Source organism: Pomacea canaliculata, linkage group LG12 (assembly GCF_003073045.1).
Source record: "Pomacea canaliculata isolate SZHN2017 linkage group LG12, ASM307304v1, whole genome shotgun sequence".
NCBI classification, from domain to species: Eukaryota; Metazoa; Mollusca; class Gastropoda; order Architaenioglossa; family Ampullariidae; genus Pomacea; species Pomacea canaliculata.
This window is the reverse complement of record NC_037601.1, coordinates 6,365,147-6,392,500: the sequence shown is the minus strand read 5'-3', so window position 1 is coordinate 6,392,500 and position 27,354 is coordinate 6,365,147. Positions and strand designations below refer to the sequence as shown.

At 38.1% G+C, this 27,354-nt stretch overlaps 3 protein-coding genes across 6 annotated transcripts in view; 2 read left to right on the top strand and 1 right to left on the bottom strand.

The window, feature by feature from the left end:
- The window catches only part of LOC112553225 (glycine receptor subunit alpha-4-like), a 29,065-nt gene extending 25,953 nt beyond the window's left edge, over nucleotides 1-3,112 (top strand). Inside the window, exons 8-9 of the mRNA XM_025220314.1 lie at nucleotides 177-479; nucleotides 1,050-3,112. Coding sequence (XP_025076099.1) covers nucleotides 177-479; nucleotides 1,050-1,214 — 468 coding nt within the window. The 3' untranslated portion in view covers nucleotides 1,215-3,112. The remainder of the gene's footprint in view (nucleotides 1-176; nucleotides 480-1,049) is intronic.
- A 94-nt stretch (nucleotides 3,113-3,206) lies between these two features.
- On the bottom strand, nucleotides 3,207-16,082 carry LOC112553222 (tRNA (cytosine(34)-C(5))-methyltransferase-like). The gene is made up of 22 exons (XM_025220306.1): nucleotides 15,891-16,082; nucleotides 15,479-15,565; nucleotides 14,166-14,260; nucleotides 13,768-14,058; nucleotides 13,416-13,521; nucleotides 12,900-12,971; nucleotides 11,983-12,064; nucleotides 11,276-11,415; nucleotides 10,640-10,695; nucleotides 10,199-10,273; nucleotides 9,901-10,031; nucleotides 9,533-9,606; nucleotides 8,890-9,017; nucleotides 8,528-8,631; nucleotides 7,505-7,658; nucleotides 6,844-6,933; nucleotides 5,973-6,108; nucleotides 5,796-5,876; nucleotides 5,330-5,468; nucleotides 4,828-4,867; nucleotides 4,421-4,548; nucleotides 3,207-4,083 (listed from the first exon to the last, which is right to left on the bottom strand). The coding sequence occupies exons 1-22, from the start codon at nucleotides 15,912-15,914 to the stop codon at nucleotides 3,800-3,802; spliced, it is 2,517 nt and encodes an 838-aa protein (XP_025076091.1). The 5' UTR covers nucleotides 15,915-16,082; the 3' UTR covers nucleotides 3,207-3,799.
- A 1,082-nt stretch (nucleotides 16,083-17,164) lies between these two features.
- On the top strand, nucleotides 17,165-26,836 carry LOC112553159. Of its 4 annotated transcripts, none has more exons than XM_025220191.1 (4): nucleotides 17,165-18,104; nucleotides 23,538-23,708; nucleotides 24,144-24,436; nucleotides 25,513-26,836. In XM_025220191.1, the coding sequence occupies exons 2-4, from the start codon at nucleotides 23,579-23,581 to the stop codon at nucleotides 25,852-25,854; spliced, it is 765 nt and encodes a 254-aa protein (XP_025075976.1). In that variant the 5' UTR covers nucleotides 17,165-18,104; nucleotides 23,538-23,578; the 3' UTR covers nucleotides 25,855-26,836. The 4 variants fall into 4 exon arrangements, with proteins under 4 accessions (XP_025075976.1, XP_025075980.1, XP_025075978.1 ...); XM_025220195.1 differs by lacking the exon at nucleotides 17,165-18,104 and adding an exon at nucleotides 18,242-18,527; XM_025220193.1 differs by lacking the exon at nucleotides 17,165-18,104 and adding an exon at nucleotides 19,639-20,421.
- The last annotated feature ends 518 nt before the right edge of the window (nucleotides 26,837-27,354 follow it).

Below are 27,354 nucleotides of genomic sequence, written 5' to 3'. Positions count from 1 at the left end.
AGTGAAGCAGAACAACGAAACATTCATTCACTTTAATAGTAATTTTTTTTTTAATAGCCAACATCGATATCAAGTTCGAAAACACATTAAATGACTACAATTCATGCCAAAATAGAAAAGAAAATTCACAAAAAAAACAAAAACAAAATTATATGCATAAAAAAATCTGACAACAGGGCTGCCTGGTCTTTGTGTTTGCGGCGCTGCTGGAGTTCGCCTATGGCAACGTACAGTCCCGGGTGTCGAAGAGGCGCAAGGATACTCCGAGCAACATAACCAGTCAGACGAACCTTAGCATCAACCCCAGTGGCCCCCAGCTGTCGCAGCCGCCAACCCCTCCACCCATCGCCATCACCAACCCCTGCTTTGGCGACGTCCTTACAAACAGCACAATTGGCAACGGCTCCTTCGGTAACGGAAGCTTTCGGCGCGGCAGCCTCGCTGCTCAAGATCACCTCAGAAAGATGAGTCAGCAGGAGGTAAGACACCAGGCCGCCTCTTATTTGGGCGATTCTTCCAGTCTGAAGCTGGTTCATGAGAAGTACTATATCCTGTAACTCCAGAGCCACATAAACATTGATAGACAACATAATGTTTGGTCTAAAACAAAGTAAAACTAAAAAATATTATTCTAAAGTAGCGCATGTATAATAATAACAAAATACACAAACTAATAATAAATATGTAGAACGCTCCATACTCTTTTCTGGAGAGCACATATTCTATGCCTTTTCTCCTTGTCACTAAAGATTTCTTTATTTTGTACACATATACAAAAGGTCGTCTGCAACATAATTAAACCATCGACAGCTCAGAGATATAAATTTAGGCAACAGAACATAGATCATCTCATAGACCAACATAAAAACAATTCATGGTTAATTAACTTTTAATTAAGAATGTATGTTTGACTATCTGAACCAGGGCTGTGAAAGGCCGTCTGTGAAGGACAACTTCTGAACTCTGACTGCTGTATCTGTAAGAATATAATTACCATCAGATGTACATTGCATTTGCAACTTATTCTCATCTCACTTCTCTGTTGGCAGATAGAGCAGTTGGAACTCGAAATCAGCCAGATAGCCGCCTTCATGAAAAGTTTAAGCAACTTGGAGAAAGCACGGATGGTGGATAAAGTCTCACGAGTAGCCTTCCCGGTCGCCTTCATCATCTTCAACATTGTGTACTGGCTGGTTTATTTAGTAGATTTTTGACATCTTTGTTTCAGAAAAAAAAACCAAGAAAAAATGAAATGCAAGGGGAAAAGTGTATCCTATGGACCTTTCTTGCACTCAAATATAGTCAACCTAGAACATATTTGTCAACGAAATCTGAAGACAAAAAAAGTCCTCAGCAGTCAAACAAGAAATACACTTTCAACAAAGACCACTTATATATTGCTAATATCGACTGTGACCAGATTCTTAAGCCATTGTCATGCTTGGCTCATCTTAACTCTTCCTCTTCTCTGTAAATCTATTGGTCCCATTGCACCTTTTGAATCTTTATGGTCAGACACGTAACCTAAATCACACTTTGTTTTTTTGTTGTTTTTTTTTTAACAACACTTGAACCAGTCAGGCCGTTTCTGTGCATTTCTCTACTGTCTGAGGAGTTTCAGCTGGTACAGTGTTTAATTACCAAGATCATGGTGTATCCTGTAGCCAAGACAGCACATGACTTCATGGTGGGAGTGGATGCCAATTTAAGTGGCTGTTCTGGAACATGCATTTCTTTGATTTCTAATGAATTTCAACACATGAACAATGGTGTACATGTTTGATCACCCTGTTTATCACATATTTTGGAAAGCTGGACTACCAAAATGAGTTGTGTGATTATATAACAATGAAACACCTGTCCTGTATTGACAGTGTTTAAGTAACATTTGTTTTCATTTCATCAAAATCATTAGTGATAGTGGTAGATACAACAATCTGTCATCATAACATCAAAACTACTCTGACCCTGAACATATCAATATCATTTAGTTCTGTTTATCTGTACAGGTTTAATTTCTCTTAATCTGCTTTTTCTTTTTTTGCTTTGGTGCAATGCATTTCTTTGGGAAGTTTCTACCTCAATCATGCAGAAGTGCATCACGTCAGAGAATTTCTCGCACACTGCCCACTACAACAGTTCAGTTTATTACAGGGACTGCCTTTTGCACAAATCCCTTCATCCAGATAATGCATTTTGAATTAGGACAACCATTTATAGTAGTTTGATACATGCATGTTTTCCTACTAATGCCATCTGTACATTAGCTTTCATGAAATTAGCATCTAGAAACCTGCCATCCTGCTCATCAACATCAGTTCCTATCACATTATCATTTTGAACTAAGCTGTGACACCACCTAACTCAAGATACACCATTGTTAAACTCCTCTTGTGTTTATTTTTGCCATAAGGATTTATGTGTTGCTTTCTCCAGTGTTTTTAAGTTTGTAGATGGAAACTAATATTTGGCACTGCTGCATTTGGTTATTTTTTCCCCTTTCAGCCAGTCTTCTGTTGCTTTATATTGCTTTTCCACATTAGTTTGTGTGCATGAGAGTCAAGTCTGTGAATGAGGAAAACAAAAATGGAGAAAATTATTTAAGGGAAAAGCAAAGAGCTTGGCTTTGGGTTTGCTGGGTTTTCTGTAGCCTTAGCATCTGTATCTGTGCTGCTCAGTGCTAGGATTTTTTTTATTAGTTGACATTTTGCTCAATCCCAAAGATTATATGCTATGTGTGTTTCCATGCATTGAAGTTTTTTTTTTAACTAAACAATTGACTTTTTCATTTATAGGCAAATGTTTCTTTTGATATGTGTGGCCCTTGAGGGATAAGGCAAATTGTGAAAAATTATACACCGTTACTTTTTAAGCTTTGGGCAGGTACTTAAGAGATTCTAAATTATTATCAAGAGTTTATGAGTTTTTTCCCCTTATGTTGGCAATTCATTGGCTCTTTGTCAAGTCAGTAAGCAGATATTTTCCTGTATACTTGATGTGATGATATCATTTATTTTCCAACACCGAATCGTAACTAGTAGAAAATTTTTCTAATGTATACAAGAATTTACACAAAATCCCGTTCACTTTAAAATACATGAAATGTTTTCTTTTTCTGGTCTCTGCTTGGTGTGATTAAATCACTTAGTTTCAGAAAAATCATGACTAAATACAAATAACAAATGCATGCACAACAAAACAAAAACTCTTTCTTGGCAGATGTTTACTGTATTGTTGCAGTAGCTGCTATAAATTTGATACAGTCAGATAAAAAGAGTGGGCTTTTAAACTCGAGGTAGATGCACCATTCAGGCATGATGTTCACCTCTAAAAAAGTGAATGTGCATATAAATCAGTATAAAGCATTATTTTCATAATGCATATAGGTCCGCTGAGGCTGAAGAAGTTATCCTTTGATATTAAAAACTGTTTTTTGACTCAGTAACAACAGGCAGTAAAGCAACCACACACAAAAATTCTTTCAAAATGCACGAGAAGATATTGCTTCAGTGATGGATTCTAGAGAGAAGGAATAGAAGCTTACACAAAACTTACTACTTGATTACTCTTGCAGTTTACCATAGAGAACTGATCTCCAATGGTTTCATAAATGCTGAGCCCTGTGTACAGCTGCTGTTGCCATGCAACCTTTTGCAGCACCACATCAACACAATAGCAGTAAGAATTACAGCAAACTGCCAAAGTCCAGCGAGTTAAAGGGCCACGGGCACTCCATTAATTCAACCTTCCGATGCTGTTAAAATTCACACCAGCGCACACACACACACACAGATGATGCCTACTGATCACTAGAACTTTCTTTGATGGCTGAGGTCAAAGTGCCATCAATACCAGGGCAATCCTTATCTTCCTTCAAGATCTCGTCATTTACACTGTCACTCTCCTCAGGGAAGCACTGCTCATCATCGTCTTTTGTGACGGAGGCTGACCCTGTTACTGCAGGGCCTGACATGTCATCGTCACTCACTTCTGGTGACAGTTCTCCATCAACTAAATTACCTAAGTTGTTGGCTGCAGTTTTTGCTTCTTCTTTTGCCTTCTTCTGCTGACAAACTTCTTCATCTGCATAAACAACAAAAAAAAAAGTACAAATGTACTTTTCACATTTTTTATTAGTCTGTTAAATCATAAGGTGTCATCACCTTTTATGAATGACCTTTTATTTTCAAGGCTCAACTTGAAATCACCACTGAATTTCTTTTCATCAGTGATAATACAGTTTTCTTTGATCCTTCAATTTTTAACATGCTGAAACACTGGCAGGAACAGCTTAACAAAGCCTGTGAATAAAAATTAATGTTTTTTCAAAGTTGTTTTTTTTTTTATTAAGTTTAACTCTTGATGCATGCAGTTCATTACTGCCTGAATCGCCTGAACAGTGGCACTGGCTTTAACTCACTGATTTGGTGAAGATCCTTGCCAAAAAGGCGCAAGTAGTGTTCTCGCTCAAATCTTGGAACAAAGGAGCGCACTGAAGTACGGCCTCTCCAACCACAAAATGTGACCTCACAGTTTGGTTCAGAGTCACTTTGAGGCAGAAAAGGCAATCATCAAAGCAATCCATGAAGGCTATCATAATGACATAACTAATGATCAAGTAAAACAAAACATAATACATTGATAAAAAGCAGTCTACAGCTGTAGTGAAAAATTAGATAAGATGAAAGCTATGCAACAGTATGATACTAAAAGAAGCAATGAACACAAGCTTAAGTTCAGGATATAAATGTGAGAAAATGAGTGCCAGAGCTCGTAATCAACACACAGGCATGCACAAAATGACAAATTTAAAATAAAAAAGATTACCTCTCAGATGGTCTGAAAGTGAACACCACGCTCCCAGGATCTGGGGATAAACATAAACAGATATACTGATAAATCTGATAGTGTGTTTGTAGGCGTGTGCTTGCTTGCATGTGACTATGTGGATCTTCCAAGGGGCTTCTGTATGACAATTGTGCAGACTATTTCTGTATGTGTGTGAATGTATGTACTTATACGTTCACATGTGAATACATACTTCCAGCATTTCTTTTTCCACTATGTTATATCTTACTGTTTTTCACATTACTCTGATCATAAAATGACTAATACCAAAAGCAGTTCACTTTTAATATGAATGGCAAGAATATTTATGCAGACTTCTGACCATTAAAGTCACTTATGTCTGATTAGGCAGGAGGGATGAAACTGCTAGGAAACAAATGTCAGATTATTAGGAAGGGTGGGTGGAACCTTTTCTCTTCAGCTAGCAAAAAAATCTTGCTAAACAGCTGTACATTCAGAAAAGAGCAACTTGAAAGCCTACCAGTCTTTGCAATCACTTCCTGTGTGGATGGGGACAACTTGCAAAAGAATGGGCTTTCTTGGCTTAATATAACAATGGCATCATGAGCAGTAATGAACATTCTGCGCTTGGCAAACAGATCTCGCAAAGATCCCATGCACTGTAACAACAAAATTGCATTTTATAATTTCTCTCTCCCCGGCACGAGCATCCCATACATACATAAATATGTATATGCAGTTTAGCTGAATATATTCATACATCTGTCACTGAATAACTTCACTGTAAGATCAGCAGACACTGACTGCAAAGCACAAAATTACTGGTTTACTCTGTGAACAATCAGATATCATGTACTGGACAGTGGAATATTTTGAAGAATTCTTCAGCGATAAATTATGAAGATTTTTTTTTAAAAGGAAATTAGCATAGTAACTATCAAAAATTATGGTAATGTTTTCCTAGTTTATGTGATATGTGATCTCACCTCTTGTGCCAATCGAAAGTCACATTCAGGAACAACGGGCGATGGACTGCGACTCAGTGTTTTCACCCCCATATTAACAAACTGCCCACATGATGAGAAACATATATTAGGATAAAGCATCCATGCTCATGTTAATAAAAAAATAAAAATCACTGAAAGAGTTTTGGCAATGCTTACCCGTACTTTATCTCTGTTATTCTCCACAATGTTGGCAAGTGCCTTCGAAACAAAGTAGAGGCTTCGTTTAGGGCCTTGCTCTGACCTATATAGCAGTTGTCTTACTGGAAAGTCTTCACCCAGGCCATAAAAATCTCTAAGAATGAAAAACAAATTTCATGTCATGCACATCTGCATGTTTGAAAATTCTTTGTTTTAAAAAAATACAAATAAATACAAACACAAAAAAGACTGTTGGTTGAGACAAAGTCTACTTATGTGTTTCAACGGATGTCAGTTCCACTAAGAAATAGAATAACTGATAAGCAGCTTTAGGCAAAATAAAGGTCTTTTTTGATTGGTGGCCAACCTAAATTTATGCTGTTTATGCTAATGTAGCATCATAAAAGAGATTATGATATGCTACAAACTGCCAATGACCTTCGTTTTGTTTTAAAGATATGTCAAATCACACTTCTTCGTCAACAAATAAACCTTATTCCTTTGTTTATACTCAGTCACTGGTGCTGTCTTTGGCAAAAACCACTTAGAGCTCCTAAGGGTATGAGACAATGATGGCTACCTTCAAAGGAAAGGATGGTTTTAAAATCAGCGAATTCAAACAGCATCACTTTACACAACAAATTTCAGAGAGTGAACAACATTATGTCCTCATTTGTTGTCCATTCTATTATAACTAGGTTTGCTGTGTAGTCACCTGGTGTGGGTTTTTGGTATTTTACCAGTCCGCCACATAAGTTAGAATTTTGAGACTGGCCTGCAAAAAGAAAACTTTGCTTGCTCCTGATCTGGAATGTACTAATGCACTAAAACAGTAAAATATGTAAAAATATTTCAACTCTAATGATTGGAAACTGATAGCATTGCATACCTGACAGGTGCCCAGACAGGATCCTCAGGCTGTAAGAACAAAAAAGGATCCTCCTTGTATCCCTTGAATGGCTGTTTTTGGGGTTGAGGTCTGCAAACAAAGACAAAGCTGTCAAGACAGATATTCTTCTTTGTCTTCTGGACATTGCTCTGTGCCTGAAACATGGAAAAAACTGGGCACACTCTCTCCTGTGACTTCGGTCCATTGCCCTGCCTTAATGACTGGAAAACCACCAGCCTCCAGCCTTCTATTAATGTTTACCAAATACCTTTCTAAACTCAGTTACAGAAGCGTGCCTGAGAATTCATGTTATGGATAACTATGCAAATGTAGTGAGCTAAAGACAAATTATTGGGTGTAATCTTACTTCATGAAGGCAATTCTTTTTCATTCCGCTTACCTTTTTGTCAAGATTTATATTTTCAATGTAAATGACAGATGTATTTGTCTTTTTTATTTTTATTTTATGAAGTTAATTGAAATTTATCAATTTATTATGTAATGTTTCATGCTATTAAAAAATCAGAAGACTAATAATAAAAAGGGAATGCTAAAACATATTATCTCAATTAATATATAAGTATTTGACCTTGAAATGCCAGACAAGATTGAGAAACAGAAGGTTTCATAAGGCGAAAAAACAAGTCTTATCACTATTCACCCTTCCTCTGTCATTCCTTTTCTTTTCCTATTCTCAGGAAGAGGCTGAACAGGATCACAAGCAGCACCACTTGTCTCAGATGCAGCAGGAGTGTCACCCATTCCATCATCGACATTTCCACTCTCTTCTTCAGGACTAGTCTTTCCTTCTGATCCTTTTCACAAACCAATCGTTAAGTGAAGTATATGAGAACTGGATGAAAGTGGAATGCTTCAGTGATTTGCTCTATTAAGAAAGAATGGCTACCTGCATAGCTTGTGCACACTGAAAAACCTAGCATCAAATGACCAACAACAGTTGACAAATATGGAAAAAGTAGTTACTTTCTGCACCACTAAAACCTTGAAATAGAAACAGAATGTTTTAAATGTTCATATAAATTATTTAAAATCTACTGCTGTATCAAATTATCAAAGGATTTAATAACAGTGTGGATTGCACAATTTTGCTTTATATATTTTATACATATACAGTTGAACCTTTGTCTCTGAATGTACCTCATTTCAGAAAATCTTTACAACAAGTCTTCCATATTTCTATCATTCTTATGGAAATAATTTTACATTATTCTGGCATCCCCATATTCCCTAATGTTTACACACTTTAAAACAACTATCTATCAAACAAAAAGGTCAGTATAATACAAACAAAGGCAAATAATAACTATTTTTAGTTAACCACTAAATAAAATAAAAGTTCAAGTTATTCCAGAAAATGCCATGCCTTTGTCTATTAGAGCGATGTAGTTTGCCAATGTAGATATTGTCTTCATAATGATTTTTAGATCAGCATCATGTTAATTCCCAATTCAATTGTTCAGAACTAATTCTCAGACCCTTTTTTCCAAATAGCACAGACCTAGCAGTCCCAATAGCAGGTTAGGGTTAGGGTTAAAAACATTGATTTTTTTTATAGTGGAGATTTATGCTCCGAAAATAAAGTTTAACTGCACCTTTGCACGCATGCCTGCGCACACACACATGACAGGTCATTTCTACTATTTTATGTTATAACTGTGGTTACCTTTGGCAAGTCTTGCTTCTCGAGACCATGGCAAGGGCTGGATTTTTTGCAGAACAGCAATAAAAAAACCTCCAGTGTCCTGCTGATGTGGCAACACCCTGATGCTGCAGGTATGTAAGATTAATTGATTTATAAGCAGCAAAAGTCATTATGAATCTAGTGATATCTGACTGAATGACCAAGTGATCTAAGTGTAATAACCTTTATTTATGGAGACTCATCAGCCAAGAAAAACTTAATAACAAAGTAAAAACCAATTCCAATGTTCTGAATTATCTTGCGAAAAGAGTAAAGAGATGTTATCGCATAAAATAAGAACAGCAAAGATGTCACCGCAAAGCTTGCTTAGATACGATGCTCACCATCGATGAAGTTTGAACCGCTCTGCTTCTTCTGCTGTTGGTGGGAACATGGATTTAGTTATTTGAGATTTCATGTGCAGTGGCACATCTTCAATGCTGTGTATCCATTCACCTTTTTTTGTCATGAGCTTAAAAACAAAAACAAGAGATTCTGAGTGAAGATGTGTGCCTAAGATTTCTGTCCTCTTACTTGTTGCATTTCACTTAAAAATATACAAGCAAATAAATAGCTTCATTTAAATATATTTCCTTACTTTATGATGGTGTCTGTTTGACTAAGTGTGTTCAACCTTTTGTAATCATAAATTATTAATATGATGGAAAAGAAGCTTTGGTTCAAAAAGCTGGCATTATTGTTTGTTGTTTTACTCAGTCATGCCCAAGTTTATTGGCCTGAAACAACTAAGCAGCTGAGACTAATATTACTTTAATTTGTAACAAATGTAGTCCTATTATATGGGGAAAACAGGAAAATGGCTCTTTAGTCCCCTTTCCCCCATTAACATGAGTGCACACACACACCTGCATTTACACCCCACACATATAAAAGACTATATCATGTAAAATGCAAAAATGTAGGTTTAGTCCACAGAAAAAAAAACAATTCGTTTTCTTTATTTGCACCACACAATTCTGCCCTTACCCTCCACTTTGAAAGACCTGGCGCATACTTCAATCCTGGAAGGGAAGCTGAGACATCAACCATTTCTACTGATCCTGGGGAGCAATAATAACTGCATATCAGAAGGCCTTACAATGAGTTGATGGCCTATCATACACAATCCAGGTACTTAAGTCAGCAAGGAATACTTTTAAAATTATATTCTTTCACCCAAGGAATTACCGGTACTAAGTCTTTTTAATTGTGATGAAATTATTCTTTAATGGAAGAAATCCTACAGAAATTCAAGATAACAACATACCTCTCGCTTCTGGTATATATATTTTTAATGGTGTTCCAAAAGAATGCAGGTTTTTTGGGTGTTTTTTTTTGTTGTTGTTAAACATTACCTTGACTCTGTCGCAATATTTCTGCAACGACAGCTTCATCTTCTGCAGGGTGCATTGAGCAAGTAGAGTACACCAGCCGCCCACCAACTTCAAGAAGCTCCAGCCCTCTTTTCAGAATTTTTGACTGTAGCCTAGGCAGACAAAATCATTTCACAGAAATGTTAATATTTATTAAATCATGTGTACTGCATCACACATAGCTCTGGAAATTTTTTTCCTGACTCCACTGTTTTACAACTGTTCATCTAGCTATAAAGTTCTGTCTTCAAGCAAGCAGGAGCAAAAGCGTGTCCATTACCCATGAAGGCCATAGCCTGTGTTTGGCGTCCACTTTTTCCACACATCAATGTTCTTTCGAATGGTTCCATCTCCACTGAAACAAGTGTCATCCAAATATACAGATGTTACTCTATTTGTTTGTAAGCAGCCAACAAGCTCACAATGACTGATCATGACAATATAAGAGAAAGAGCATAAATAAAGAAAAGACAAATGTAAGACAAATGTTTGGGAGTGGATGAGAGACTTATGCAAAATATTTATAACACGTAAAGCCAGATGCATAAGCAGATGTGTCTTAAAGCACAAAAGAACACAGGCTCCTTCTTATTGCAGTCCAACTGTCTACAGTGTCATGTCCTTATTTAAAGAGCATAAAATTTAAAAAGAAATCAGCCATAATTTTGGTAAAGTCTGTTTAGATTACATCATGACAATATCAAAAAAGGAGGTATCTAACCTGCAAGGTACATCAGCTAGGACTCTGTCAAATAGGAGGGCTTGTGGCTTTTCAGACTGTAACACAAAGCATTTTTTCATCTTTATCACAAAGTTGTTGTACGCCACAGATTCTCAGAGTTACAGAACATAATGCACCTCACTAGTACAAACACCTTTATGATTGTTTAGGATCATACCTTTCACATAACTCCAATCTAAAAGCCTAAGCTGGACGACAATCGTTGCATCAATATATTTTATCCTGGTAAATGCCTATAATCTTGCAAGAATTTTCTCTGCTTTTTTACTTTTTCTGGGATGCATGTGAAGCTTTTAGAAGGTGGAAGGAAAGACAGATTAAATGCATACCTGCAACTTTCTACTGCTGCTCAAATCATATGAAACAGAGTGTAGGGAACAGAGTACCAATGGGCACATAGCTCTACAAAATCTTTCCAACGATGAACAAAACAAATCTTGCAGATATAGTTGTATCTAGACCTATCTTAGCTGTGACCACTTTAATGACACTCTGTCATTTTATTCACATTTATTACAAACTTTGAAACATATTAAAGATATCATCATTGTGCTGGTTTTCACACTGAAAGAAAATCAACAGAGATGTTAAAAAACAAAATAATATTTTTCTTACATCGAGTGTGCTCTGCAATTTTGGGAAGAAAGCAGCATCATGGTTGACAATCATGCAGCAAGGACTAGACAATCGCTTAACCTGGTGAACCATCAGGTAGCAACGTTTGTTGTCACGATCATTTGCCACTACAAACCCCTCTGTTGAAACAAAGACCACAACAAATATATGAAATTCCAAAAAAATGCTCTCACGAAGTAGTGTTATGCACAGTAACTAGTCCTCTAATCTCAATACTTGCATAAAAGTACAACAAAGGCATCCTAAAAAAGACAACTCAATCTTGGTATCCGCAGCAAAGAAAAAATATGTAATGAAATAGTAAATTCCCCAAGTGCTTTATATGCTGCAAAACATAACTGCACCATGTGTTCTTCACTGCCAGCCTCTTATACAAAGAAAGTTGGAAGTCTCAAAAAATATTGCAAAAAATCCATTTTAACACATTGTAGTCATGTTGACTTGCCACAGCCAGTGACTTCCATCTGACACTCTAAATATATCTGTCAAATGTTTTTGAATTTTTTTCTTTTTAATACCATGAGTTATGCTAACTCTCCACAAGTTATAGCTGCAGTTACAGAGTTATTCCAGCAAAACAAAAAGAACAAGAAAAAAAAACAAACACACATATTCAGAGGCAAAACAAATCTGCGCAAAAATATTCAAATATTCAACAAGAAGATATATTTCTTGACTCTACATACCTGGAACAGATGACTCATCCTTATGAAGATATTCTATAAGCTGTGCAGTTTTTGATCCTGGAGATGCACACATGTCCAAAACCTGGTTTCACCAAAGTTTTGGAAAAAACTACTTTGACAATTTTCAACAATTTCAATTTTTAATAAAAATAATAATATGTTTATTTGTATAGTGCTTTTTCCCACCATTAAAAGCAGGCTCAAAGTGCTTTACTAAAAAGAAAAACACAAACATCATAATAATAATGGATGCTGGTCTCAAAATCAGTTGTAGAATCACTGAAAAATAGCCGAATACTTGTAGTAAGATCGTCAGGTTAGTTTTATAATCACTGAGATATAGCCAGATTTTGTTCAAGAATTTCCAGACTGAAATACTAGAGACAACCATCAGCATGCTAGGGTAGTCATAGACTGTTCACAAGCACTGGCTTCCTTCAACTGTGGAGAGAGAGTTGTGGCCAGCGAGACATTCCTGTCCGCTATCTGATATTAAAACATGGCTAGCTTTCACGCTATGCATGTATTCCAGACCATGAAGTACAACCCGCAAGATACAGTTGACATTATTTATGAAATGAGAGAGTAGCAGATGCTAGGCTACCCATTGCTGTTGAATGATATGGCAGTGCCATTTCTCAATAACTCACCACCAAGACTTAAGTATTGCAGCATTCAATTCTGTTTAAACTACACTGAATGCTGAACGCTGTAATTACAAATGAAACTTTGACAGACACTAAGTGAGAACCGGGAATCTGATTTACCAGATGAAATGATTATGATCATGGCAACAATGATGACATAGATTATGTTTTACATATATATGTTTGTGTGTGTGTGTGTGAGCTGTCAGTATGTTGCTCAGTACTTAATGCTGGTGTTGCCTTAACATTCGCAATCCATTGTTTACCTACCCGGCTGTTTGACCGAATGTCCAAGACCAATGGAGGAATCATACTGACTGCTTCCTGTCGACTAATATTGCCCTAAAACAATATCATTACTGTTACACAATCTCTATATTTGCTGTCTGCTTAAAGAATTATGATGCACTGTGTTCATATCATCAAATTTCTGCATAAACAATCTCTGCATAAGTCATCCGAAATATAAGCATGCCTTAAAGAATTTCTTACTTTCAAATACATGGCCATGTTCCTATTTGACAACAGTTCACATGACAGTCGCACAAATTTTTTTCCAAACAGTGCATTTGATGTTTGGTTAAGAAGCCCACTATCCAAAACACTTTCATTATTTCTATCTCTTTCAAATATACACACAGAGCTTTACCCTCACTAAACTACAAAAACTGACACATTTTATGTGCCTCTATACAAAGCGTTTCAGTATGTTTAGTGCATACACCACACACAGACAATTATGAACATATATGCATTAACAAATAAATCAAATACCATATCACTCACTATTTCAGTTTCACAGACCAAAAATCTGTGAAACTTATTGAGAATGTCTTCACTTCGTACAGCCTTTCTGGAAAGATCCACCTGCCAGGCAAGTTCATCAGGATACCTGCCACAGCAATCAATCAAACATTTTATCATTTTTCCTCCTCTTCATCTAACAAATAATAACAAGTTAATTACAGCACCTTAAGTCATTAAACAGTCTCTTTCTTTCTCTCTCACACACACACTTACACATTTATTTTTTATTTAAAAGAATGCAAGCCTGTATTTTCAACATTTTACACAGCTTAAGTCCCAGTCAAGTCACTACTAAAGACCACAGCACTAATGAAGGAACATAAGCGCTTACCAGGACAGACATCTTGGGGGCTTAATGTTCTCTCTCAGCAGACCCTCCTTACTGTCAGCATCACTATCTTTTTTTACTTCCTGTTCAGTGGTATCACCTTTTGCAGACACTGTGCTGTCTGTGGCAGACTGGTCTTTGTTAGCAGATGACTGGTTAAGCTGATCTGATAACTTTGTATCGGACATGATACTGGTACTTTCTCCAGTTCCCAGGAGGCCTGATGAAGAAGTGAACTTTCCAATCATGTTGAAAAACTGAGTGCGAATAATTTTCAACAACTCCTGGGCTTGACTGTTGAGAAAGAAATGATCACCAAAACATGTAAGCAAATAAACAAGTGACAAAAATTTAAATGCATACATCATATGCAGAAATATTGTTTCACAAAAATAAAATACCTTTTATAGCCAGTAATTCTGAAGACGACTGGTAAAGGCTCTTTGAGCTGACTGTAAAATTCATCCCATTCATTTTCAGGCATAATATGTAATCCCTGAAAGGACATAGAAACTGCACATTACCACAAATACGATCAAAATTTTTTTTAAATAAGTAAAAGATCAATAGCCTTTTGTGTGTAGGGCATGAAACTGAAGCCACCAAGCTGAGGACTCCACTATAATTATATATATCAAGGTAAATCACAAAAACATTATTTAAAAAATGTGCATACAATGTCACTCCATTCCTTACTGAAATTTGAATTTATCGCTGATTTGATTTATTGCTGTATTTTTTTTAATTTATCATAGCAAAGATTTGAATAATGTGAATTTGAATACCAAGGTTCAATTGTGTATGTGTGAAAGTAAAAATACACACATAAATAATAGTCTGTTTGCTGTCAGCACACAAGGTATTCACTAATCAAAGGAATCGAGGTGGATGACAGATGCCGCTAGCACTTTATGCAAAGAACTTCAACAAGAGAGCCCACTGAGGCAAGAAAGTGAAGCCATACTGTCCCGCTTATGACTGTGGCCACTCCTTCCTTAACCGACTATAGCTATCAGTCTTCATGTGAGGATGTCAGGTAGTTAATGGTGGACTACAATGAATTGTCAAAACTCCCAAACTTAAGGTTTTAATTGTTCTCTTTTCCAAAAGATGAAGATATGTAACTTAACAGCATTTCCTTTCTTTAGTAAAGAATGTTGCATATATCTGTAGTTTTGCCACATAAGCTACTGTTAAAGGTGCAGTGGTGCAAATGCTGTACAACTCATTCCTTTCCCCTCCCTCCTTCCTCTCACATTTTCACTTTCGTATTGGAGACTCTCTCAAGGATACTCTCTTGGATTATTACATTATTTAAGTTTGTTCTACATAATAGTCAAAATTTCTTCTGCATGGTATCATTTCCTAATAAGGAGCCAGCAGTAACATTTTAGAATGAAAAAAATAAACATGTTCCAAGGGAAAGATACACCAACGTAACTACCTTGTCCTTGACCAAACCATTGACAACAGAAATATTTGTGTCAAATTTGAAGAAGATCAAGCACATGGTGTGGATGTGAATGGAATTCAAGCACTGCCATGCTCACATGCACACACAGACACTCTATTTGTAAGATGTCCTAATCAGGCATTACATTTTATTATGGATATTTGTGCTTTATTATGAAAGTGAACTTCTGAATTTTTTGTTTTTAAGTTTACCATCATATCTAAAACTTAAAAAATAACATCAGCTAAAGAAAAACTTTACCTTGTAAAATTTTTGAAACAGTTCATTGTCCCTAACTGTATTGACATAGTTCTTCTGGTTCGTTTGCTGGGGGCGATGATGGAATTTCTGTTTTGAAACAAAAATATAAGTATCATAACTTGTACTGGGTATTAAGGTATCATTAAATGATTTAAATAAGTGTAATTAAAATTATGTTATATATAATTTTATAATATTAAGTAAATATACCATTATATAGTATTACAATGAATATCTCAGATTAATACTGGTGTTGTTATAGCTCATCTGCTAACTCTCCTTCTATAAGTCTTCCTTCCTTATCCGTTATCCCACCTCGGTATGTGTGTGAATGCGTGCATGAGAATGAGATTCAAAGAACAGTCAATAGCGAAAATACAATCGGCACTCTAGACTCTAGAGCAATACTTGCCTTATGTCTTTTGTTACGGCCCATGATGTAAATACAACGCGCTATAGGCCTTCTGCCGAATACAGAATATGAAAAATATTCGCTTCTAAGAGGAAGCGATTTTAATAAAAACGCAATGTTACAGAACAATATCGCTTGTTCGATTATACACGTTCCTAGCTGGTGGGCGCAGCCATATTGATAAGGGTAGACTACTCGACTAATGACTTGTAAGGGAGAGAAGAAGAACGCGTAGAATGAGATGCTCGTTAGTTGATTTTCCTTCACGGAAGTCTTGCAGAAAGCTTACTTCTGTGAATGGCAGATCGACTTAAACAAAAAAAGAACTACAGCTAAAAATTAATCTGCATGCTCCGGTTGATATGAGTACTTTTTATTTACTAATTTAGTGCTTAGATATGTTTGAATATAAAAAAAGAAAAATCGTTCACCGCTGTGCGGATGTTTTACTATTTGCATGTTTCGCTATTTTTGGTTTACATAGAACTGAGGCCATGCAAAAGCCAAGATGTATTGTCCGTGGATTTTACAAAAGCTGAATATTTGTTTTAAAATTATGTATTCGATAAATAGACTAAATTCTGTATAATCTCATCTAAATTTAATATGTCTCGCGACTTTCTGCTTTTTGTCCTAGAAAGACTTCTGAATAAATTTACGATTATATGTTCTATTAAATATAGTCTCGATGTCTATAAATTATTGAGAAATTGCATGAAGAAAATGTCCTAATCAGTATTTTGTGTAACCCACTATTTAAGGCGCTTTTGTACGATGATGGACGGGAAATCGAACATATACATTTTTTTTTTTGGCTCATTTGCAAAAGCGGCGATTAATTGTATGAACATAATTATATTTCTTTAACACCGTGAACGTCCAATACTTTATTCATCTCTCTCTCTCTCTTTGCTTATTCTGTTACCCTTGTAAATAAAGATTTGTCACATAATTTTTTCTCTCTCTCTCTCTCACACACACAGTCGATTGGAGACGCAGAATAATGAGACTGGAGGTATCACCGACCTAATCGAACCCGCCCATGCGACGCTACGCTGTGTCAACAGCTATATGAGCTACGCTTATAGCCGGCTATAGATCAATAACCCACGCACACATTACTAGGGTAACCAGCAGATAGCGGTCTTCACTGCTGGGTGTAGCCGCACGTGTAGCTCATTCATACAACGACCAACACCATCCACACCGATGTTCTACATGCAAACTAACCTCGCGTCACTTCCTGGCTGGATGACGGACGGCGCTCTCTCCAATCTTTGGGTATTTACGAAATGGTAAAAAAACGAAGAGGAAAATGAAAAAGTAACAAGGAAAAGAGAGAAAGGGAAAGAAACCTTTAATGTATTAGGGGAATGTCTGAGGTAATCGTGGCATGATGTAGTAGTGATCATGCGCAGTTGTATCGACACCATGTCCTCGACAGGAGACATACGTCGAACCGTTGCAAAAGCTTTAATTCCGCCCGTTTTGGGTTTTTTTTCCCCCTCGCACTTGCATGTCAGCCTCGGCCATCGAAAGCTTAATGTTGATTTAAGTCTGAAGTGTGGCATATGACGGCTTGCCTAAACGATTAAGTCAAAGCTGATTATTCTGAGCCCAGGAAGGATGACTCTCTCGGCAGACAGTGCACGCAGAAGTGAAGATATTTCTGCAAAAAGCCGTAGACTGTTCTCTTTCCTGTAACCTTATCCTGTGTGTATTAGTTGAATGTGTAGTCACGTCTGCTTCACCCGCTCCTTTTTCTCAAGAGGTGGGGTCAGCGGACCGTACAGACAAAGTGGTTGACATTTGCTTCTAGGAATTCGATCGTCGTTGACCCTACTATTTTGAGGCTTGAAGGCTGCGCCTGCCATATAAATCATCCAACCAGCTGACCAGCAAAGGCAAATAAATAATCAGCCAGTGAACTAAAATGGATGTCCTTCATCTGCAGCGATCGTCTGGTGATTAATACAACGACATTCGCTGACGTCACTAAGCGAGTGACCGCCACTCTCGGCCGCCCTGCTTCTGCTCTTCCGTCTGTTAATCGTGACTGGCATCACACCGACTGCGACGAGCTGTCAGGCCGACCGCTGTTTTGAGAAGGAATGAGTCGATCAGGGTCTTCCTGGTTCACCAAACGCTTTTCTTCCAGGTGTCACTAGCTCTGTCTTGTCACCGCCTGTTGCATCGACTGACGGGTTCTCCAAGGTAAGTCGTTCTAGATGTTGTTGTGGGAAGAGCGTCGTTGGTGGGGAAGGAGGTTTGTGGAGGACCGGGAGAATGATGGTGACAGTGAATGTCATTTTTTTTTTAACAGCATGAGTATAAAGACAGCGGTGGTGTCGTGTAAATGGATAACACAAGTCTGACGATATTCTCTTGTCATGTTGAAAAAAGAGTCAAAGTCATGCCACTACGCAGCAGGCGATATCTCTGTGGCGACGGAGAAAAACATGTATCGCTTGCGGGTGTTGAGGGTAGGTGGGAACCACAGATCGCGATAAGTCACATTACCGAACTTTCACAGAGACTGTTAAATGTAATATACTCAGGACAGACAACAGTTAATACCGGTCCGCTGTCTTCAGCTTCTACATAGATTGTATCCGGATTTCAAAATACGACGAAAAGGTCAATTTATTTTTCCCTTCTTTTTGTTTTGTTTTTAACTTTCTTCTTAATGATCGATTGGTAGCAGTTTATTCAAAACATTTTTTCTAAACAAAATTATATCCACTCTATTATCCCACGCTGAATTATTATATGAAATGTTATTAGTAAATAAATTTCATAGAGTGAAATGTATACACATCTAACCTATAATTAGTGTTACAGAGCAACGTGTTCCATACAATAACGACAAGTTACTACACACACGTGTCAAGTTCAAGCGATGGCTGGTAACAGGATATCCCCACAGTGCTATGTAAAAGTAGGTTGATGGCAGGGCCGCATAATACTTCCTTAGTAGATCAGCATTGTAAATCAAGGTATATGTTACTAGCTACCTTTAATTAAACACTTCATGATTCAGGAAGATATTTTAGAAGGGTGTGAACAATACTACATCAGCTGTTTCTGTGAGATCACAATGGTCTTTGTTCTTTCCCTCGGCAGGGGAGCACCAATTAAATTTTATGAGCGAGCTTTGAGTATCATGTCCGAGAGACATGTAAACAAGTTCGTTATTATATTCGGAGATACGAGGAAAACAGAAAATGTAATTGAAGGGGTTGTGTGTAGGGATACAGATTATATTTGAACGTCATGTGATCTTTTCCTTGTACTCGACTACCTAGCAGAGCGACCATGGCACGTGTTTTAAAGTGAATAAACCTAAGTTGGTACCTAAGAAGAGTCACCTGTTATGAAGACACTGGTATAAATTATTTTACTCGGAGGTTGCTCGATTAAGCACAATATTGGTGGAAAGTTAAATAATATGGTAAGTGAAGGAAACCCTAAAAAAAAAAACGCTTCATGACAACAGCAGAGAGGAAAAGGACATGAACATTTTTATTACAACCCTTGTGACGGTAGGGCGATGGACGCAACAGGATATTCTCTTCATAATCTCTGCTGATACACCTGGCCTACGAAAATAACGCTGAGGTCATATTCAGCCCTCTTTCCTCTCACTTCCCTCTCTCTCTCTCTCTCGCTGATCTTTTTTTTAATCTTTTGAAATTTGTACTGTCTGCATGCATAAATTTTCTGCGAGTCTAGAATCTTCAAGAGCAGGCAGACTAAAAGATGATTAATGATGGAGGGACTGCAACAGTGTTTTTCTTTCGTTTTCCCACCCTACTCCAAAACTACGGTACTTCGTCTTCCAAAGTGCACTATCTATGGCGCCAGTTTGTTCTGTGAGACTTGCACTTCCCTGTAAGGCTACACAGTTCGCTGCGCACGCACAACACCAGAAGGGGTCGTCTCAAAATGTGGAGTGGCTAAACAGTTTTATGCCAGCAGTCTGAGCCCCATCTTAGCTCTGATAGCTTTTCCAGTTTGCTGTTATTTTTGTTTCTAGTTTTAGTCCTAGCACTAACCGGAAGACCGAAAAAATGTAGATGAAGAAACTGATGCAGACCCAGCAGAGATACACGAGAGTACACACTCACACGAGAGATGGAGAGTGTGCGAGATAGCGAGACGCCACCGCCAGCTTTTGTTACGACCCTCCTGGAGAAAGTGAGCAAATCCCCGATAGCTAGAAGCTGACCCCCAGGTGGAATGTCAGGGAGGGACTAGAGATAGATGAAAGGCTCCTCAGTCTGGAGCCCTGCAAGAAGCTTTCAGTCTCACCTCTGTCTGTCGGGAAGCGAATGAATGGAAGACTGTGTACAACATGGTGCAGCTTTAACAGGGCGACTCATCACAGCACGTGCGGCAGAGAAGGCCGTGGCGTTTTCCTGCAACAGATTCGGAGTAACTATAGTAATTCGCAAGCCCAAGAGGAAATTCGTTCGCTAGTTTTTGATGTAAGGAAACTTTATAGAGGAAACTTTTGTGTCACTGCAGGCAGGTAAGAGTAGTCTTTCTTTTCTAACTTCTTATTCTTCCTACCCTATCTCTTTCTCTCCCCCACTCTCTCTCTCTCTCACACATACAGATATTGAAGTGCTATATTCGTGTCCATAAAACTTCAGTACCCATTCAAAGATGCTTGTTTAGTGCAATATTTATATTTTTAATAAGAAGAATAAATTCTGTTTATATAACGCCATATTCCAGCATTTTAAGCAAGCTCATGACGCTCGACTACGGATAATTATAGTAATCCCCATCATGATGATAGGTAGAGATCGAAGAAGTCAACCAAAACAACTGGAAAGAAAAGGGGATAAAGCGTCGAACGTACTATCGGATTAACAACTGACTGAACAGACCAAACAAGTCTATGAAATCAAAATAAATGCGAAGCTTCACTAAGTTCATACTACGTTATGGAAAAGATAGAAGAAAACGGATGACCAGAGTTGTCTATGCATCCTGGTTTCACGTTTCACCGTCCAAGATTTACAGTTGTCTGTAGCTGCTGGTCATCGGGGAAGTCATTAAAAAACACACACATGAAGATTGCTCAGGATAATCCTTTCCGCAGGTCAAACCAGCTGTAGAAAGTACTTGCTGCGCTAGTCATCAAGCAGTTTTGTCGTACTACACAAGGTTCATCTCTCTGTCGAGATTTTTGTGATTTGTTATTTTGTTGTCGCCAGTTGAAACTAGGTGGAAATATCACTAAGCCTTCAGTAATATTCCGTTCATGCCCGCCATCACGTCTCTCTTTCTCTCATTTTATGGCTTACTCAAATTGAGGGATTTAATCAAAACAACAGGTTCTGATTCATTTTAGTATACTGCTCCTTGTACATACAACTTTAATGTTAGATATATAGCTGATATGACCTGGGTTACATCAGATAAGTATATTGTAAAATAGTTTAACCTCATAACAATAATATGATACATTAACCATAACAACAAGTCTAGTTCTTATTCTTTGCTTCAAGTGCACGCTTTTTTAGGATGTCTATATAAAATAATCTACAGGTAAACATAAGATTTTATGTTTAGCCCATGGCTTGTATAGAAAATGAAAACGTGAACTGATCTGTGTATGTAGTTATTCTCCTCGTCTGCGCTTAAACTTTTTGAGACTCGTGTAAGAGTTGTCTGTCTGACGAGAATTAACTCCCTTTGTTTTGTAATGGTGGTCGTTTATCAAGATGGGTGGAAAACCATGGATATTTTGTTATTTCTTACCATTGCTCTTTTAGCTTAGCATGTAGGCGAGTGGACAGTCTTGCGTATTCTTAAAGTGCATCAGTTATGCGCAAAAAGAGCTGTTATTTAAGATCACCAAGTTCGACGAAGATAGTCATGATTCTACATTGCCATTCACCGGGAATATTCGTGTATGTTTACCTCACTCATATCTTGTAAAGACCGCAAGCAATCCACTTACTTTCATAGATTCTGCATCAGTTCTCGATTTATTGGCTAGGATAATTAATATTATTTAAATTTGACGTTTATGACCGGCGCTGAACTGCTATTTGTGCTCATAGTTTCCAAAGATAATTCTTTACGATCGTCTTAAATCAGCCAAACAGAATGCTGACTGCCATGCCATTCAACAGAGCAGACAACATTGCCTGTGGCAGTTGTTTCTTTGCTTTAATGAGGCCGGTCAGAGCCTGGGATCAGTAATTTTTCTCTGTATCCGTGTTAGTGTAGATCAGCAAAAGCCTGGATCTAGCTCTTCATTTGTCAGCTTGTTTTCAAATAGAAACCCTGAAGATTCTCTTCGTGACCATCCACTAGTCATTTTGTTCGTTTATTTTGATAACACTTATTGTTTTTTTTTTCGAAAACGTTTTTAAAAGCTTTTACAATTATTATAAATAATGTTTTTTTAGATTTAAAGTCAAAATTTAATAGGCTAAGCGTGAAGTTTTTTTAATTGTATATTTTATTTTTTAAAATAAAATATTAATATTTCTGCGAAGGAGGAATTTCTAAGGTGCACTTAAGGACGGTCTTACTGCACGGATATAATTATATATATGGGTGCCTAAATTGTGTCTGACGACATTGCCGACCGAGACCAGCTTGCGTCGTTTCACTGTTGCAAGGAGTTTCCTGGCGTTTCACGAGGGAGGGGACTGCGCTCCGTACAAAGTCGTCCTTAAGGAACTGGGTCACTAATGCCTGGAATCGTTTTTCGGTATAAGCAAGCAGAGCCCTCGTCTTGCAGGATGTGGACTACGAGCGACTTGTACAGTTTACTCGGTTACCTGGTAGTGACCCTGATACTGGTGCTTCGCCAGATCCTGTCCAGCCGGTCCATTGACTACTGTCACTATCACTGCTGCTGTCCTGATGCGGATGTATGTCATGTTCGATTCCTATAGTTGCACCCCTTTTATGTAGATCTCTCCTTTGCTGTAGTCTCTGCATTTAAACATGACTGCTCATGTCATTTCTGGTCTTTATCCCACATGTGCCGGCACCTTTTTTCAGTCTGTTGGTAAGGTCCTTCAGTTCTCTGTTGCTGCCTGTCAATGTCGTCTGCAAAGTGCAAGTTGTATACGAAGGAAATGGAGGTGGGCTGGTCAAGAAGGGTGTCTTGGGTGATGTTCTACAAGATATTGGACAACACAGGGGACAGAGTTCATCCAGGACGAATGCCTGCTGATGACTGAATGAGGTCTTCTAGTTGTTTGTTGAGTGCTACTGCGCTCACTACGCTCTGGTGTAGCATTTCGATGGCTTAAACGGTACCCTAGTCAATGTTGATTTTTGTTGGGTTTTTTTGTTGTTGTTTTTTTTTTTTGCGCTATATAATAGAATTGAGGTCGGAGGTCTCATCTCGTTTACTTTGGTGATTAACCGGATAATAAAGTTGATATTTTTTATTATTCGTCATCAAAAGTCAGCAACACACTTTTACATACATGAAAATATGACAGCAGAAGTAAAGATCACGATGATATTAACAAATGTACAGTAGTGATTAAAGCCAGGAGAGACAAGCACACAGACACCCACCAACACACTAGACGCATCACACAACCTTTGACAGGCGTTAGTGGTGACGACGACGACAATAATAAACGACTTCATTTTTATTTACAGTTTAGCTGCTTTTCTCTGAAGGGGAGCAGACAAAGAGCACCATGAAGGTGTTCGGGCTGGAGAGGGACAACACAACTCTCTTCTCGACGCCCGACCCACGTGGCTTCTGCTACAGCGCGTCCTTTGAACTATACCCGTTTCACGAGGGTCAAGACAAGGCTGTCTACAAAGGTTAGGGAACAGGATTTATAGATCGACCTATCTCTTTCTTTCGGTCTTTCATTCCTTCAATCAGTTTGTGAGTGTGTGTGTGTGTGTTTGTTGTTTGTTTGTTTGTTTGTTTGTTTGTTTTGTTTGTTTTTTTTTTTTTTTTTTTGGGGGGGGGTTCTTCTTTCTTGCTTACTTTCAATTCAAAATGAATTTCTTGCTTGCCTTTATTTGGTCTTTTTACGTTTGTTCCTTTTTATTTTTTTCAATTTCTTTACTTTGAATCGTCGGAGTGTTTTTTTTTTTTTTAATTTCTAGTCTTCACTCCCTCTGTAGTTTTATCATTCAATTTGTTTCTTAATTTCTTTATTCTTTCTTCTATTTTTTATTTTTCTCTTTTAGCTTTTTTTCTTTCTTTGCTACTAGTTATACTGTTACTGCCGCCGTTTTTTATTTCAGGAATTATCAATGGTATCGGCCCACGAAGGGGAGAGTTCTGCGTGGTCAAAGCCAAACTGGACGCCCCGGGCGAGGAAGTAGACTGGTTGGAAACACAGACCATTATGCGCAAGGCGCAAGTACTGTCCAACGAGTTCAACGATCTCGTAAAATCACGAGCCATCACGTTTGCGTGGCCCGTCATGGCTGAAATGGAAACAGTGTCAGACTTTACTCCCCTCATCAGACTTTTCAAGCCACACGACAAAAAGTTACAGAAAGGCGAAATGGTGTTTATCGAAAATTTCATTGAGGTATCTGTGTTTTAAAAAATTTATGTAAGCTAAGCGTCTGAGCTGGTGTACGATTGTCTTAGTCCTGAGATAGCTGCTGTAATGAGTTTGATTTAATTTTGGTCACTCTAATGATGTCCCTATTACTACAGACAGTCTGGACCTGCAGACTAAGAATAATTTTCCGCATCACCCGCATACATCCGTTCGATCCCTTACCGACAAAAAAATTTTAAATCTAAAAATCAAATTTGCTGGCCGATCAGAGAGGAAATCAGTGACGTAAAATGTTGTCCAATCAGGGGGATCACCCTAAGATATCTCTCAAAGAACGAGACCATTGCCTTCGATCTTGGAGGAGCCTGGGTGGAAGATACGGTTTTGTACGAAAACGAAAGTTAGATGCCATCGAAGCACATCATTTTACAATGTATGAAAGTCTAACAAAAAATTCCTAGCGTAGTGGCAGTAGACATCAGTGTCTATGGCAAATGGTTCAAACTTCGAACTATGAACCATTCCTTACTTAAAAAAAAAAAAGGAAGCGTGTGTGTGTGTGTAGATATATATAGGACACCGAAGATTGAACCTGGGAACCTCTCGATTTTCTGTCTACCACTGAAGTAGATAAGACTTTATCCCAGAGGGGAATTCGGGTCAGTACAAAACAATGCCACAACATACCCATATCCACCAAACAGACTCATATACATTCATAGTTCAGACGGATGCATTCATTCGCACGTAGTAACATTTAGAAGTCGCATAGCCGAAACAACGAAGGACAGCCTCAGTCTGTTGGTTCTGAGGTACACAGAATCGGCTGTCCGATGGGAGATGGATCCCCTTCTTTATCAATTTATGTTTCATTTTATCAATGTTCGATGTTGTTAGAAATAGAAGAGGAGAAGATTCGGATAACTTAAGTGACTACTCACAAACTGACGAACGAGTGACAGACAACGCCTTGACATGCTGAACTTGAGTCTTTAGCTGGTCATCGCTGAATGGTTGCTTGGTTGGCTAACCATCAGGTATGTGATTGATTGATTGATTGATTGATTGATTGATTGATTGATTGATTGATTGATTGACAGGGGAGCTTCCAGACCTTTAACTCCACCGTTGGGTGGGTGAACCCCGAGTCGAAAAGCGGATGTGACGCAGGCCTTCTCGCACTACACCTGGCATGCCACCCGAGAACTGGTGGTGTGTGGCCTGCAAGGCGTGAAAGTGGACGCGAGCTACCAGCTCACCACCCCTACCATCCATTCCTCACGCCGCGCCTTTGGCCGGACAGACGGTGGGTCGCCAGGGATCACCGAGTTCTTCACATCACACCGCTGCAACAACATCTGCAGCTCCTGGCCAGGCCCAGACGTGCCCTCCTCGGCCCGAGGTCAGGACAGAGGTCATGGGCGGGAGTACATGGTGGCTGATAGGCTGCAGGTGCACGGGACTGTAGGGGGCGTGAGGCGCGTTCAGAACCCCCGAAGGAACTGCAACGTTTACACTTCTTCCATCCCCCCCTATCTGTCGTACGTGCCCAAGGTTCCGTCAGCGCCGACCTTCGAAACCACGCGCTTCTAACCTCGTTAAGTGCAAACTCCTGAGACCTGAGTGTCCAATGGATGAATGAGTCGTATTTATATCAGTGATAGATCCGTGCGAATGGTGACACCCTTTGAAACTAAACATGCTGTGCACAAACCCCGACTTCTGATGACGATGAAAGAAAGTATTTTCGGTGCTTTCCTACAATTATTCTGTACAGAACAAACACAAACAAAAATAAAACAACTAATATATAGCGTTAGTTAAAATATAGTTATTGTCGTATATCTTGATAAACAACAGATGAGGAAATCTACAGAACGTCTGGTAATCTGGCACTCAGTCAGTAACCCAAATTTTGATCTTGAAGAGTAAAACCATGATACAACGGTAGTTCTATACTACCAATATTTTTAATGTCGGATATTTTAATCATGTCGACAGCGGAAATGTTACCAAGCGATCCTAATTTCCAGGCACAAAGGAAAGACCAACGAGTTCAAATGGTTACCAACAACAATGATTAAAACGTCTTTAGAATGGTCGCTAACTGTTCATCTGTTCAAGCAATACAATTCGCTCAAAATGAAAGAGGTGTTAGAAACGTTTAACACTGTCTTCAGGAATTATTTTCTGTTTTGTGTGATGGGTCCATATACTGCGCGTTTTACTCTTCTCTGTCAAGCTCAAAGAATCGTTCTTTTAACAGAAAGAGTCATCAGTCTGTGTACCCTACTGTTCGGAAATGTGTGCAGTACCCAAACTAAATTGGCTGATATTTGTTTGATATTGTAATAGATTATTTTTAGATAAATTTTGAGGAATGTAATATTTCTTACACCGTATAAAAACACCATAAAAATTCTCCACTGGAGTGTTGAATAATATTCTGTTTATTCTGTAGCGGTCTCCAGTAAACACCTATCAATGTCCACAGATCAGCATGGCTTTCGTCAAGTGGTTCCTTGGTTTCAAGAGACCTTACGTCAGCTCCACTAACTGGCTGCTCATTCAAACATATCTTTTCTTTTATTTCTTTCCACACTTTCTTTCGATACAGTTTTTATATCACCTTTAATAAATGTTGCCTACAGATTTATTGATTCGCGTATTTCTTTCATTGGGACCATTTTCTTTAGCTCACCAACTTCGGAAATCGTGTCAGTATCTAGTGAATTATGTTATTTTAAAAGGTCATTCATAAATTTTCTGCATGATGAAAATTATCTTGATATTGTAAAATATACATTTTATTAATTTAATGGCAGTTAATATGCAGTTTTGTGTTTTAGGTTGTTTTTTTTTTTCATTCTCCTCCATTTTGAGTCTTTGTTCTTCTGTTTTTTTTTTAAATGATGTTTCTATCTGGTGATGAAAATAATGGC

Bases quoted from the DNA above. Each gene is read 5' to 3' on its own strand.
- LOC112553222 (XM_025220306.1), bottom strand. From the start codon at position 15,914: ATGGGCCGTAACAAAAGACATAAG. The intron at 12,972-13,415 runs GTGAGTGATATG...ATATTGTTTTAG, and splicing joins TGGTCTGTGAAACTGAAATA to GGCAATATTAGTCGACAGGA. The intron at 4,084-4,420 runs GTGAGTTAAAGC...TTGTTTATGCAG, and splicing joins CAAGGATCTTCACCAAATCA to ATGAAGAAGTTTGTCAGCAG.
- LOC112553159 (XM_025220191.1), top strand. From the start codon at position 23,579: ATGAAGGTGTTCGGGCTGGAGAGGGACAACACAACTCTCTTCTCGACG. The intron at 23,709-24,143 runs GTTAGGGAACAG...TTTTTATTTCAG, and splicing joins AGACAAGGCTGTCTACAAAG to GAATTATCAATGGTATCGGC. The intron at 24,437-25,512 runs GTATCTGTGTTT...ATTGATTGACAG, and splicing joins TTATCGAAAATTTCATTGAG to GGGAGCTTCCAGACCTTTAA.